The 13,951-nt window shown below is 39.7% G+C and overlaps 3 protein-coding genes across 3 annotated transcripts; 2 read left to right on the top strand and 1 right to left on the bottom strand.

Moving 5' to 3' along the window:
• The first annotated feature begins 120 nt into the window (after positions 1-120).
• si:dkey-165a24.9 (G-protein coupled receptor 4) lies at positions 121-2,506 on the top strand. Its single transcript, XM_051943986.1, has 3 exons — positions 121-438; positions 528-1,370; positions 1,678-2,506. Exons 2-3 carry the CDS (start codon positions 790-792, stop codon positions 2,099-2,101), a joined length of 1,005 nt encoding a protein of 334 aa, XP_051799946.1. The 5' UTR covers positions 121-438; positions 528-789; the 3' UTR covers positions 2,102-2,506.
• Positions 2,507-2,840: 334 nt separating this feature from the next.
• LOC110967684 (prostaglandin D2 receptor 2-like) lies at positions 2,841-5,054 on the bottom strand. The gene has a single exon (XM_022217370.2). The coding sequence runs from the start codon at positions 4,863-4,865 to the stop codon at positions 3,771-3,773; it is 1,095 nt and encodes a 364-aa protein (XP_022073062.1). The 5' UTR covers positions 4,866-5,054; the 3' UTR covers positions 2,841-3,770.
• Positions 5,055-10,182: 5,128 nt separating this feature from the next.
• On the top strand, positions 10,183-12,682 carry LOC110967685 (uncharacterized). The gene is made up of 6 exons (XM_051943958.1): positions 10,183-10,260; positions 10,401-10,718; positions 10,805-11,134; positions 11,219-11,350; positions 11,441-11,487; positions 11,571-12,682. The coding sequence occupies exons 1-6, from the start codon at positions 10,218-10,220 to the stop codon at positions 11,697-11,699; spliced, it is 999 nt and encodes a 332-aa protein (XP_051799918.1). The 5' UTR covers positions 10,183-10,217; the 3' UTR covers positions 11,700-12,682.
• The last annotated feature ends 1,269 nt before the right edge of the window (positions 12,683-13,951 follow it).

Genomic DNA, 13,951 nt, shown 5'->3' with positions numbered 1-13,951 from the left:
GATGTAAAGCATGTTTAAAGAAAGCATAACAGAGGGGTTCATATATATATATATATATATATATATATATATATAAACAGGTCGCTGCCAGAGACCACATTTCTGAAATGCAGTGGACACTGTATGTAGAGCAGTGCAGCCATTCCTCACAGCCTCTGTCCATCCACAGTCATTGTGAATGCAACTGGAGTCAGAAAGAGGGAGGCACAGAAAAGGAGAGAGTGTATGTTTTTGTTCTGGGGGAGAAAGGCGTTCTCCTGCCTCAGGATGTTGCCTTTAAAGCTGAAGAAGTGGGCTTCCTGTGGAGGAAACGATCACAGAATAGACAAGGCTTGGTCGAGACACCATGTTCCCAGCATTTCTTGAGCACAGGTCACCCAGCTGCAGAGCGGGCAACACACTTTTGTAGAAGAAAGACAGTCTCGAAGACTTTAGAAGGTGAGTGATGAGTGGTTTGCGTTTTGTGGTTAAAATCCTTATACACCTGCAGATGCAAAACCACAGTGCTCATACTTTCTGCTTTGCAGGGTTTATTTCCATAGATGGATCCAGGTTGCTTTGAAGTCCCATTGACCTTTTGTACAGCAGGATGGATTTGTGAATATTACACAATGGACCTGTGACAATTGGATGCATTTAACTGAGGACAATAGAGACTTTGTTTCCTTTCCGTTGTCTTAAGTGAATGAATGGGTATTTCGAAACAAAGTCATCTAACTCTGAGTGTCAATCAGTGTCTGATTGAGGTCACCTCTAGTTTCCCATGTGAGGAGCTTGACAAACAGAGACATGTCCAATGACACCTGCAACCTCCCTTTGAACACGGACACATTAGGCCTGACCTGTATCTATGGCCTCATCTTCTCTTTGGGTCTCCCCAGCAACCTGCTGTCTCTCTGGGGATTGTACCATCTGGGGCGTTCAGGCGGGGGAGGCTGTCAGCTGGTCTACATCCTCAACCTGCTGCTGTCAGACCTCCTCCAGCTGCTCACCCTGCCACTGTGGATTCTTTACCTCCAAAGTGGGCACAAGTGGCCCTATGAACAACTAACCTGTGAGCTGGTTGGCTATGTGTTTTACGTAAACGTCTATGCCAGCGTCATGTTCCTGTGCCTGATAGCGATGGACCGCTGCCTGGCCATTGTGTACCCACTGAGCAGCCGTGGGGTGCGGACAGTGAAGGTAGCAGCAGTCTCAGGAGTAGCAGTGTGGACTCTAACCTTCCTGTTCTGCCTGAGTGGACTGCTGCCGTCTGTGTTTGACTCAGACAGGCGGCTCTGTCTGGAGCAGTACCCTGTCAGCCCCAGATATGCTCACTTTAAGATTACCACCGTGGTTCTGGGCTTCCTGCTGCCATGTACCATTCTAGGGTGAGTTAACCCCAATATTCACAATTTATTACAACATGTAATCTTATGTCTCCAAACCTGTAAACCTGTAAATATTCTGGGGTTGTGAGCTGATCTTTCCAATATACAAAAATATCTTTCATATCTAAGTCATCAAACGTGTGTAATGCATACTGCTTAGACCTCTGGGGTAACCACCCTGTGTTTATAAATGATACAATTCGACAAACAAACCCAAGATCTTCCTGTCCATAGGAGGCATTATACTATTTTATATATCCGGTTTAATATGCTGATTTCTGATCTGCAACTCTGCTTCCTGTCTCAGGTACACCTCAGCCCACATCGGCGTGACACTCCGACGATCTCCTTCCGTCTCAGACCACGAGCGGCACAAAATCGTAGGCATCCTGGTTGTGATCACCATAAACTTCATCGTTGTCTTTGGACCCTACCACCTCGTTGGCGGATACAGGTTCGTGTCCCTCCTACTGACTGATGAGCCGTGTGGATTCGAGCGTTCCATTTTCCTCGTCTATCGCCTGTGCTACGGTCTCACCAGCCTCAACACCCTGCTGGATCCACTCTTCTACATCTTTCTGTGCTCTGATGCTCGGCTAGAGCTGCAAAGATCGCTGCCTTGTCTGGGAAGAGGGCAAAACACGCGCAAAAACATGACCCTCAGTACCAGAGCTCAACTGAACACCACGAGTGAGACTGAAACTAGACATAGTAACCTTCTAGCAATATAACTTGGAGTCGACCACACATCTGCCTGTTGATATTTGGTCAATTGTGCCACCCAGTGGGAATGTATGTGTGCAGTTTTTGTATACTGAGTTTCAACTCTCAGTGAATAAATTAACAAGTCTCTGAGGGTTTGAACTTCCTCATCTAAACACTCTTCTTGTTCAGTGTTTAGCTTTAGTTTCCCATGATCATTGAAGTACTCCTGGCATCAAAATAGGACAGAAATTTTGACGTACAAATATCAAAGTGCAAAGACTTGAACTGTTGCCTACACAAACTCACTACTATGTAACTCAGTGGACATATGGAGCTGTATTTTTTCATGTCAAAACTGCGCATTCATCCACATTGTGTCTTCAAGAAGAGGTATGCAGACACAGAAATAAAACCAGGAAGTGGTCAGATCATCTGCTTTCAAGGCGCATGTGTTTTTGAAGAGTGTGTGCAGAAATTAACCATGACAGAAAATTCACACTGCTATGTTTACAAGAATTAAAATGTCAGTTATTTTGAAAATAGAATTTTTGTGAATCACTATTGCAAAACCTGCATGTCTTACTTTCTTTTTATTAAAATTTAGATGCACAATTTCACATTGTTTAAAGAAATACATTGCATGAGTGAATGACACAGCAGAGGTACAATACACATTTTAGGACACTTCTTGTAAGCTGTGCATCTGATAAAATAGCAGCTCAAAAATCTGCTTGTGCCAGCACCAAGAGGTACTGATAGCATCTATTGAGAGGCACCCCGTGCATCTGCAACCTCAAGATTGAAATCTCTAAAAAAAAGCTGCGTATGCATAGGTTGAAATAACAATAAAAAAAATCATACAGAATGCTATTTGTTCTTCCATGACACAACTCTGGTAACTGTGTTCAGTATATATTGTACAACAGTGCATAGCAGGGATACCTACGGTAACTTTCTTTGCTCGGGGCAACATTTGCAAATTTGCAGGAGGTTAAAGGCTATTTCTACAAAAAACAAAACAATGCTATGACCTGCAGACTGTAAATAATGCTCTTGAGAAATAACAGTTCATGCTGCAGTCATATCAGTCAAATATACCAAGCAAACAATAATTTGTTTAAGGTAATATAACTGTGGTTAATTGTGGAAATGGTTATTACCTGAGCACATGGACTGCACCAATAAAGCACTGGTGCTAATAAAGGGCCAAGTACAAACAAAACTGACAAAAAGTGGAGTGCCCTGTATGCTTGCAGATAACATGATGAATTTACATAAAGAACATTTTCACAATGGCACTTCCATCAGTAAGACAAAGCCAAGTGGATTCTATTCTGCAACCTTCTGAAAATTATGAATAAAATAACATCTTACAAATATTTAAAATCAAAAACCTACCAGGAGCAGAAGGGATTAAGGCAACTGAGCTACTAGAGGGCAAATGAATTAACTTAAAAATAGACAAATATGACACAAAACAATTAGGGAAGGAAAAGTGAGTGAAACAGCAAAAAACAGGATCAATTTTAAGTTCTGAAGTTAATGTTGTTTACAAAGGCAGAGCTGAAAATATGGGAGCTTTTTCCTAAAATATCAGAGGACAGACATTGGAAATAAGGACATTCTCATATGAAGACCTGGTAAAGTTGAAGTAAATCAAGCCTTCTTGCCTCCTCAGTTACTGAGACTTTTATTCTACTCTTGCTCCTCCGTTTTCAGCGTTGCAACGGAATTCTTATGCCTCAGCACCATCTCAGAGGTGCTGATGGAACCGCGAGCGGTGCTACGACGCCGAGCCAGCTCCGCCAGATCCTCAGCCAGGACACTCTCCATCACTGCACCTAGAGAGTGTCTGATCTTGTTGCACAGGTCAGGGCAGCTGAACACATACAGAATGGGGTTGAGAACGCTGTTAAGGAAGCCGATCGTTGCTGCGATTGGGAGGGCCTTGCCTGAAAATACCTGTAGACGTCCCTTTTTGGGGGCTATCACTTCTGCGATGATGAAAAAGTGGTACGGAGCCCAGCAGAGCACAAAGGTCACCACGATGGCGACTACAAGCCGAACGAATCGGAAGGGTCGCCGGCAGCCTCTGCGTGCCAAGGTGGCATTCACGGCAGCATAACTGAGAATGATGATCAGGAGAGGGAGCAGGAAGGCTAGAAAGAGCTTCATGAATGCCAAGCCCTCCTTGCGCTGCTTACATAAAGACGGTAAGTCATACGGTCCGCTGGGGGGGAGTCGAGCATAATTGTAGTAGCAAAGAATCTGGCCAGTTGGTAGGGGGATGGTGTCACGGAACAAGTAGAAGGGGATAGTGCAGATTATAGCCAGGCCCCATATCACCACACATATCTTCCCCACTAGTTGGATGTTCCTGTAGTTTTGGGCCCAGACAGGCTTCAGCACCACCAGGCAGCGGTCCATGGAAATGGCTGCCAGCAGGAAGCCACTGACAAACATATTGAGAAAGAAGACGGAGGAGTGGATGCGGCAGAAGGTCGTACCCAGTGTCCATGTGTTGCCTTTGGCCATGTAGAGGGTGAAGAAGGGCAGCGAAGCGGTGGCCAGCAGGTCAGAGGCCGCGAGGTTTAGGATCCAGATGCTGATGACAGAGCGGCGGACGTGGAAGCCCACCACTCCGATGATGAGGAGGTTTTCCAAGATGCCAATGGTAGAGAACAGGCCATGGAGGGAAATTGCGAAAACATTCAAAGAAGTCAGCTTGGCTGTTTGGTTTAATGGGTAACTGGTGATATTCACCTTCTGGTTGGAAGGACAGGTAGCCATCTTGAAAGGAGAAGGTCTTGATGTTGCACTGAGCGGTTGTGATGAAGCCTTTTACTGCAGTCTGCTTAGATCTGCAGGAGAAATTAGAAACTGAGATTAGGAACATAAAGGCAGCTGGGTACAGACATAAGGGAAGTTGTAGATCTAGAAACCAATTCATGTTTTCACTTCAAGAAAAGCTTCTGAGCTCTTTAGTTTGATTTGCTTACTCTTAGAAAGAAGCTCAAATGGCAAAGATAGGTTTTAAAGCTCACAATTAGCATTTCATTGTTGCTAAAGTTGTTCTTCCTGCTGCAATGCATTTTCATACATTCAGCTTTTATGTCAAACCTACAAGGCTTATCCATGCAAGTTAGCTCTGCATGTTTCTTTACATTATTAGTTGAAAAATCAATGTTGCAATTCCCTTTATAGACTGTAATTAATGCTATGTTAATACTTCATATATTACTGTTTAAAAAATCAGTTACAATCTTTTGTTGGAAAGAAAACACAAAATGTCTTTCCTAATAACATTGGTTTAAAACACAACATTAGCTCCAACTTATGAACACTTATTATCCCATATTGGAAAGTAGTATCTGGTTCTTCAGGGAAAAGTCTGAATAGTTTCTAAGAAATTTCTGCAGTTGTGCTACAGTCACGGTATAAACAAGCAAAGATGAGGCAGCATCATCAGTGAAATCAACAGAAAGCTGAAACTCAAATGGAAAAGACGCTGGATTAGCTCACATTTAGCACTCAACATGTATTTTTACATACTGGTTCGCTATCATGCTGTACTGGGACGTTTCGAGGAAGTTGGACGTCATGAATTTTCCCAACTGTGACAAGTCAAATTGTCTGTTGTGAAAAAGGTTTATGTCTATGAATAGAAGTGCGAACAGTCTATTCACACTTCTAAGACTTTCCTGTGTATTCTCAGTTACTCACCAGTGTTCTCATCATTATTGTACCTTTAGTACGAATACATTCTTAAAACTATATTGTATTACAAATACAGCTCACAGACCTATACTTACTACTCTGTGCAAGCTTGACAAAAAGAGAAGAATGTCTTTTTTCCACTGAAACTCCAGTTCACTTGTTAAATGTGAACCTGTAGCTGAAGAAGTGTGCCATCTGAAAGAAGATTTTCTGTGGTTTTTCTTCAGTTTGCACCCTTTGTGCCACCACTCTGTTTCTGTGCATTCTTATCTTTTGATAGATCCCACATCCTCTATACAATCCTACTCAAGGCCACACATACGACTAATCTAATTGATCTGATAATGTAACAAAACATGTCACTGTATTACAATATCTCTGTGTGAAAATGTGATAGACTGTACATAAAATTAATGTAGGAATAAACTCACATAATTCTTCACTTACAATTGATTTAAATGGGAAATAGAGAAGATAAAACTGCCATGTGTATAATAGCATTATATAGAATGTATATATATTAATGAAGTATGAAGTGTATTGCATTGAACCACGTGGCTTCTTTCCTGTTGATTATGCAAACTCTGCCAAAAGGTAAAAGAAAAATATAGCAAAAGAAGCTTTAACGTGTTTATTGAAATTTCCCTGTGGGTAGAAGAACAAGGTTGCATCCAAGTCCAATGCATATAGATTTTAATATAACACCAGCCCATTATTACGCCTCATTGAAAGATATTAACACTAAATCCAGTGAATGCTCTCTCATTTAACCCTTTGTGCTCAACCCCAATGCAACCATACAGGGAAAAATAAATCACTTACCTGTGCCTTTTTTCTCTGACAGGTCTGATGAGGCTTTGGTCATGTTCTGTTATTGCATGACACCGTACAGAGCACTAGACAGATGGGCGTACAAGAGCGATAAAAGGAAGTTTCAAACCTCAAAAGGAACCTAAGGTCTTGTCAGAAGATGAAACACAACTGGGTGTCACAACAAACTAATTTGGCTGCTGCTAAAATTGAGGTGTGTTCGCTGGTTTCTCAAGAAATGAAGCGAAGCTTGTACTTTATATAGAGTTGTATGCACGACAGTTTGAGCAAACACAGTATCAAATGCAGAAATATGTTTGGGGATTACCATTGCATAATATTTTTAATTCCTCTTCTAGTTATTTTGAGTTTTACTGTTTTTTTGCCCAGCTGTATGTAATAATATTCAATATTAAATTGCAGATGGCATCAGAATGTTATGACCTTTACCAAACTCCTCATGACCTAGATTTTAAAAAGCAGTGCAGGTGGTTTAGTCGACCTCATTTATGCTACGACTGCAGCCAAGTCCATGCATATGAAATGTATTTTAAACAACAAAAGTAATAAGTCCACATAAATTGACAAATCCTTACTAGAAAATGCTGTACTTTAAGATAATTTCCCCCCTTGAACACCAAATTAGCATTAAAATGCTCTTTGTCAATATATCTCCCTATTTATTAATTTTCTAAAAATTGCTTTTAATCAACACTGTTCTTTCTTTCAGAGGAATAAATGTGTGGTCTGGTTCTGCATAAATTGTTGGAGAGAAAACAGTGTGCTGCCTCCCACATCACTGCAGTCAGCTTGTTAGCCGTTCCAATACCCAAATCCACCATCTGTGGTAACCTTAATTGTCAATAAAGTCTTGATTCTGCTCCCATGTGGACAGCTGCAGACACCAACGCTCCCACGTAGCTTAGTTTGTGCATAATTTTGATAAACTGCTGATTTAGCTCCCTTGTGTTTAGCATGAGGAAATGCAAGGACACTTGTTGTTTTAATACATTTATAATCTGTGTTTTAATGTTGAAGGCCTTTACTGATTTTGTTTAATCAGAGCTTAAAGTTGCAGCTTGACTTTGAACAACACGGACTTCAGATCACAGGATATGTTAGCTTTAAGCGTTTCTCACACCAGCTCTAAACTGTGAGAACTGGTTTCTGGTGTCACACATTTTGCCAATTAATTACACAACATATTTAAATGAGGCACACTTTTCTCCTCGAACATTTACTAGTTGATATTGTAAAAACAGCTGGCACTATTTTAGTATGTGTATATGAAATTGTGTTCATATTGTGGAGACACACGTCTGATTGCACACTTTTAAAGGACAAAAAAACCCAAAACAATCCCCATTATGCTAATGTGTGCTGTAATAGTGTTATAAGTCTTATGTTGCATAGTGTATATTGTTGGTGCATTTTGTATAATGACAATAAAGGCTTTCTACTCTAGTCTATTCTAGTCTAAGTACTAAATGTTAGTAAGAAAGCTCGGTTTAATGTTGTCAGTTGTGATTGTTTATGTAAAAGTGTGTATATGAGTATGGGAGGACTGCTTAATTTTCCTTTAAAAATTTAACTCAGTGACATTTAGTTTACGTTAAACACTGCTCGACTGCTCATTTTAATTTACTGATGTCACCATGGCTAAGTTTGAACTTTTATGTAAATGTAAGAATTATTTGAATGAGAACCAAGCATTTGCAAAATACAAGTTTATATGGTGTAAAAGCAGAAGTTCTGCAAACATGGTGCAGCGTATGAAGACATGCATCATGGTTTATACAAATACCAAGAAATGGTGCTGGTCAGGTTGTAAACGCCTGCAGCAAGACAAGCTTCAGGTTGACACTGACACCTGCTGGTCCACTGATGCATTCTCAACAAAAGCTGTCCAGTTTCACCCCATGTGTATATCAAACAGTACAAATTTCCTTCTATTCATTCTGCATCTGACATGAAGTTGACATGACGGTGGGTTTTTTTTAAATTTCACGACACTGCTTTGGTAATATGGTGACTTACTTCTGCTTTTTGTCCAGCTGTTTATATTTGTGCTTGTGGTAACAGAAAAAGGAGGGTGGACTGTGTGTATATATATATGCATCTTATACAGGGATAGAGCAAAACAAAAAAACAACAAAAAAACAAAAAACCTGCACCGCTTTATGGTTTTTGTACTGAAACCTGCAAGTAACTGTCCCACAGTGCGGTCAAATGTTAAATCCATTGAACTTTAGTTTCCTTCAGAGACCATTTCCCCCTACACTTTCTCTGAAGCTCGCAGTTTTTGCAATTTTACGAATTTGTGTGGAGGTGACAATGGGCTTCTTTCTCTTGATTTTTTCTTCTTTCATCATCCAGCTATTTGTAACACTTCTTATATGAAGAATTAATGTCTAAAAATGTGCACCATTATTTCTGTATTTAAAGGATACTGTGTCATCCTTCACTCCAGGATAGCAGGATTGTCAGGATTCAGCACAACTTCAAAGATTTCAGTCGTGGATTCTTACAAAATAATTCTGCCGGACCATAAAGCAGTCTAGAAGTTACTGTTTTTAAGTCTTTAAAATACTGGAAATATAACATCTATTGTGAAAACACATAGATTTACCCCTTTACCCATACAAAGCTTAAGTGATACATTTTGCCATGACATTGGCTTATTGTAAGATGTGCAAAACATTTATGAATATATTTTAAGTATAGTTGTTCAAATATAATATCAAAAAATTTATTACATCAAAGTATTAGCAAACTAATGTTTGTTTATTTCTTCATTAAATTGACACAAAGGAACCTGATGACAAGTGTAGGATGTATGGTTCCCTTTACCGTACATAGATACATTTTTACTCATACAAAACTAACTTGTCAGGCCAGCATAGCTCTCTTGAGTTCCTGTCTGGTTAGTATTTCTCGCTTGTCCTTTTACTTAGCTCAGGTTTGCTTTCCTGTTCTGGTAGTTTTTCTACATGAGTATGTTTGACACAGTAGCCTTTCGTGTTAATTGTTCCTGTGTTTCCTATCGTGGGTAGTTATAGTCCGCTTGCCACTGGCTTTGTTATTTGTCCACCAGTCTTCATTGTGTGACCTTTCGTCACTTCCGGCTGCAGTCTTCTGGGATCAGCTGTAGTTCCTTTCCTGTTGAATTTCATATTGTAAAATTAAAAGCCTTCATTTACTTTTTCTGTGCCTCATATCCTGCACTTGAGTCTCTGGAAACGAGCCGATTCAGTACACTAGAATCCTCGCCACATCTGAAAACACATCTACACCACTAAAAGTGTAGCAAAGTTCAACCGAACACAGGATGCTCTATAAAGATACATTTTGCTGAATGGTAAATATAATTATATATAATAGCTACTGCTAAATCAAGTCATTCTGATAATCTAACAAACACTCAGTGTCAAGAAAGACTCAAAGAAAAAGGTCAGATTCAATACCTCATTAAAAAAAATGGCAAATCAGAGTTTCTCATTTCCTCTGCAGCATCTGTGCCCCAGACGTTTTTCCGCTGAAGGTGTAACTTCTGTTGTCGACCCCGTTATTGACGTGCCATCAGAGTGGATCAGTCTGAACACCGGAGAGCGAAGGATGCTCAGGTTTTATGTGCTCTTGGTTTCTCTCTTGAGAGCCTGTAAGTTACTAAATATATTCTTTATTAATGCTGCAAATGAAATCTAAGTATCTTAAATCGTACATGTGATGATGTTACACTGAGATTTAACATGATGTTTGCATTTTAAGGTCACTAATTGATCTTCATCTGTGTTTCAGATGGTGCGCTGCTCTATGCTAACCTCGGAGACGATGTGACTTTATTTTGTCGCTATGCCTCCGAAGCCAAATATCTGCTCTGGTACAAGCAGGTTGCAGGGGAGCAACCTCAGATAATATCCTCTTTCTACAAACATTCAATCTCCAGCTTCCACAACCAGTTTCAAGGCAACCAACGATTTTCTGTTCAAACTGGACAAGGGTTCTACCATCTAAAGATTTCTGATATCCAGGATTCAGATGCAGCCATGTACTACTGCGGACAAAACAACATGATAGGCACCGAATTTGACGATGGAACGCTGTTGGTTTTAAAAGGTAATTGTTTTGCATTTTAAACAGTTGAAGTGCATTCTTAATTCTGTATTTAAATTGGATATTCTTCTCCTTTTCTGAATTTCCAGAGTCTAGTTGCTGGTCTTTCCTCCAGCAGCCAGAGTCTGACTCGGTGCAAACTGGAGGCTCTGCGACTCTGAACTGCACGGTTCTTGCTGATGGAAAACGCAGCGTCTACTGGTTCAAAAAGGACTCGGAAAGCTCCCACTTGGGAATCATCTCCCCCCAAACTAACAGCAGCAGTCGGTGTGTGAAGAACTTTGAATCTCCTGAACAGAGGTGTGTGTTTAGTTTGCCAAAGAGGAACGTGAGCCTGTCTGATGCTGGGATGTACTACTGTGCTGTGGCTTCATGTGGAGAGATACTGTTTGGGAAAGGAACACGACTGAATGTTGAAGGTAAGAAACACTGAAGGCACTTTGTTTTTCTTTATCTGCTAGTTTTTCTTGTTCGCTCATCCTGTCTTTCTTCTGTTTTTACAGAGAAACAACGAAAAACCTTCCCTGTCGTGACGCTTGTTGTGGTTTCAGCTCTGGTTGTGTCTGTTTTGTTGAACATCATCCTTTTTGGTATCCTCTGCAAAATGGCCAAGAAAAAAAATCTTCAATCTCAAGGTAAAATTTCAAAATTAATTCAGGAGAAACATCTTAACCCCAGTGGTATCCAGCCATGCAGATAGTTTAGGCTTTGATTTATTTCTACAGGGTTGCAGCCCCAGCCGAGCGTTTCAAAATACACCACCGACCATCAGGTTAGTTCAAAGAAATCCCCCCAACACGAGTTACATATTTGTATGTAGACAAATGCCATTAATCAACCTTCTTATTTCTACAGCGTGAGGAGTTTAACGCCGTGCAGTATGTAGCTCTGGACTTCAAGAAGAGGCAAAGCACAAGCAAGAGGCAGAAAAACACAGAGGAAGAGACCATTTATTCTGGAGTTAAACTGTCAGAGTTGGAGTGACTTGTCTGTCAAAACTCTCTACCACCGACTGTAAGTTTAATTACTGTGAATATCTGTAATTACATTAAGCAACTTTTGTATTTTAAATGCATTTGGTAATCTTTAGACCTGCATATGCTTAATTGTAAAGGTAAATAACTTTAAAAAAAAAAATGGATATATTCAAGACTATAGATGATTTTTCCGTTTATAAAAGACAATGTTCTGAACATTTTCAGCTCCACAAATATGAAGGATTATATATTCATTAAATGCATTGATAAAATGCTATTTCTAAAAATTGATTCCTGACTTGGTGACTACATATGTATTAATGTTTTGCATTTAACCTTTTCCCAAACAAACCACAGCGACCTTCATAAAGTTGGGGAACTCACAAGAGACAGATTACCAAAAAGATCACATGAATGACAGAATAATCAAAATTCTAAAGAAATAATAATAATAAATTTGGTTGGGTGCATTCATTTCTGCATACATTGGACCCTACATTCCTAAAAAGTAATTCAAAGCATGGTTACAAGATAAAAGTTGTACCTTAAGGATTTAGATAAGGTTGTTAATTTGCTATTCTTTTAATGTGTTTAGTTGACATAATGTCGGGTCTACACTGTGTGCAATTTCATCTCAAATTTTTGCATCAGCTTACTTGACACTGAATTCAAGTTGAGGCAACTCAATGAAATGGGCTTCATAACTACACTTTTGTTCACCTTGAGATCAGAATTTCATGTCAAACTTTTGTTGGAGCAACCTAATTTTGTTAACTTGTTGAGAATCATGGTAATTAGGTACGTAATGGTTAAAAAATCATTTTAAGTAACATGGAGATATTAGTTTAGTTGTAAAACTTGATTATTGTATATCTATGGGAACTTAAAAGCTTGTTTTTATTTTATAAATCCTGAAGTAAATGGTACAATATCTTTGATTGTAGTTACTGTATCACTGCTAATTGCTCATTTTCTTAACTCAGTTTAGTTTGTTTGTCATGCATAATTTCAATAAAAGTTGTTATAACATAAAAACGGTACTTTTTGTTGTTGAACCCAAATATTATTCTTTGGACTTTACATTTCCCATATTGCAGCCATCATCTTTGCTATTTTCATATCCTAAAAAGCTCCAGAGTCGCAAAAATGTTAGAAATTTGACAGCCTGTGTCCGTAAATGCCGCTTTAAATTCAGCATCAGGCCTTTCTGTTCAGTGTCTGTGTGCAGTTAAGCCATCGGTCAGCAGGGAGCAGCAATCCACCTACAGCAGACATCACAAAAGCTCTCAATCTTGATGCTAAACTTTTAAAATGACGGGTTTGTTTCCCCTTAAATGATCACACAAGGCTTAGATGTGGCCGTCACCACCAGACAGAAAAGTTCTGCGATTTCAGTTTAACGCACCGCAGAGACTCTGACATGGACGCTTGTGAAGTTTGCAAAACTTTTGTTCATAAAACGTAGCCATCCACCCACAGAATGAGGCGTTTAGATGTACTGTTGTGGTCGTCATAAAAAGCTTCCCGCTGGCCTTTTTCATGCCCCCGAAGCACTGCCAGCAGCGTTTCATGTGATTACACAACTCCTCTTTTTGTTTCTTAGCAGAAGGCTTCAGGTGCAGCGAAGCAATCGAAATGCACTTATTTTTTCAAATTAATGGAATTTCGACAGCTAGCCTGTTATTTAGCAGGTATTATGATCAAATCTGAACTCATGTATCCCCAGAAAACAAAATATCAAGTTTAAAACTACAAATCTATCCAGAGCTGTAAGGCTTAATGCTTTTCAAATACTATTTCTCATCTGTCAGTTCTCGCTCTGGTCAAGCTAGCTACCATCGAGTTCAACACCACCACACACACCTCGTTCTGACAGGATGTCGATGTGGTTGCTTTTTTTTTTTACGTTGTTTGTTTGTTCCAGTTGCCTAGCGCTAACGCCTCTTCTCTTTCACTTCTCGTCCCCCACATGCACTTTTAAAAACAAGTAACACTTTTACCCTCATATAAAGCAAAACATGTGCTACTAAGACGGCTTTTGCATCACTGATGCAGCTGATCTGATGCTGCAGAATATACAGAGAAAAAAGGAGGAGGAGCACTGTGAAGAGACCAGCAGGGGCCTGTCTTCATGTTTTCTTCTCAGTTTAGCTAAATGTTGGCTTCATGCTTCTGTTTCTGATTTATAAATGTATATAAATGTAAAGAGAAACATATTCAAGTCGTAAGTAGCAAAATGTTTCCAGTGAAAGCCACAAA

This window comes from Acanthochromis polyacanthus, chromosome 23 (genome assembly GCF_021347895.1).
Source record: "Acanthochromis polyacanthus isolate Apoly-LR-REF ecotype Palm Island chromosome 23, KAUST_Apoly_ChrSc, whole genome shotgun sequence".
In the NCBI taxonomy this organism is placed as follows: Eukaryota; Metazoa; Chordata; class Actinopteri; family Pomacentridae; genus Acanthochromis; species Acanthochromis polyacanthus.
This window is presented reverse-complemented; position numbering and strand designations above follow the sequence as displayed.

What these genes read in the sequence shown, in the direction of transcription:
- si:dkey-165a24.9 (XM_051943986.1), top strand. Translation starts at nt 790, where the DNA reads ATGTCCAATGACACCTGCAACCTCCCTTTGAACACGGACACATTAGGC. An exon ending in CTGCCATGTACCATTCTAGG is followed by an intron (nt 1,371 to 1,677) that starts GTGAGTTAACCC and finishes TTCCTGTCTCAG; the next exon opens with GTACACCTCAGCCCACATCG.
- LOC110967684 (XM_022217370.2), bottom strand. Translation starts at nt 4,865, where the DNA reads ATGGCTACCTGTCCTTCCAACCAGAAGGTGAATATCACCAGTTACCCA.
- LOC110967685 (XM_051943958.1), top strand. Translation starts at nt 10,218, where the DNA reads ATGCTCAGGTTTTATGTGCTCTTGGTTTCTCTCTTGAGAGCCT. An exon ending in GGTTTCTCTCTTGAGAGCCT is followed by an intron (nt 10,261 to 10,400) that starts GTAAGTTACTAA and finishes TCTGTGTTTCAG; the next exon opens with ATGGTGCGCTGCTCTATGCT. An exon ending in AAAAAATCTTCAATCTCAAG is followed by an intron (nt 11,351 to 11,440) that starts GTAAAATTTCAA and finishes TTATTTCTACAG; the next exon opens with GGTTGCAGCCCCAGCCGAGC.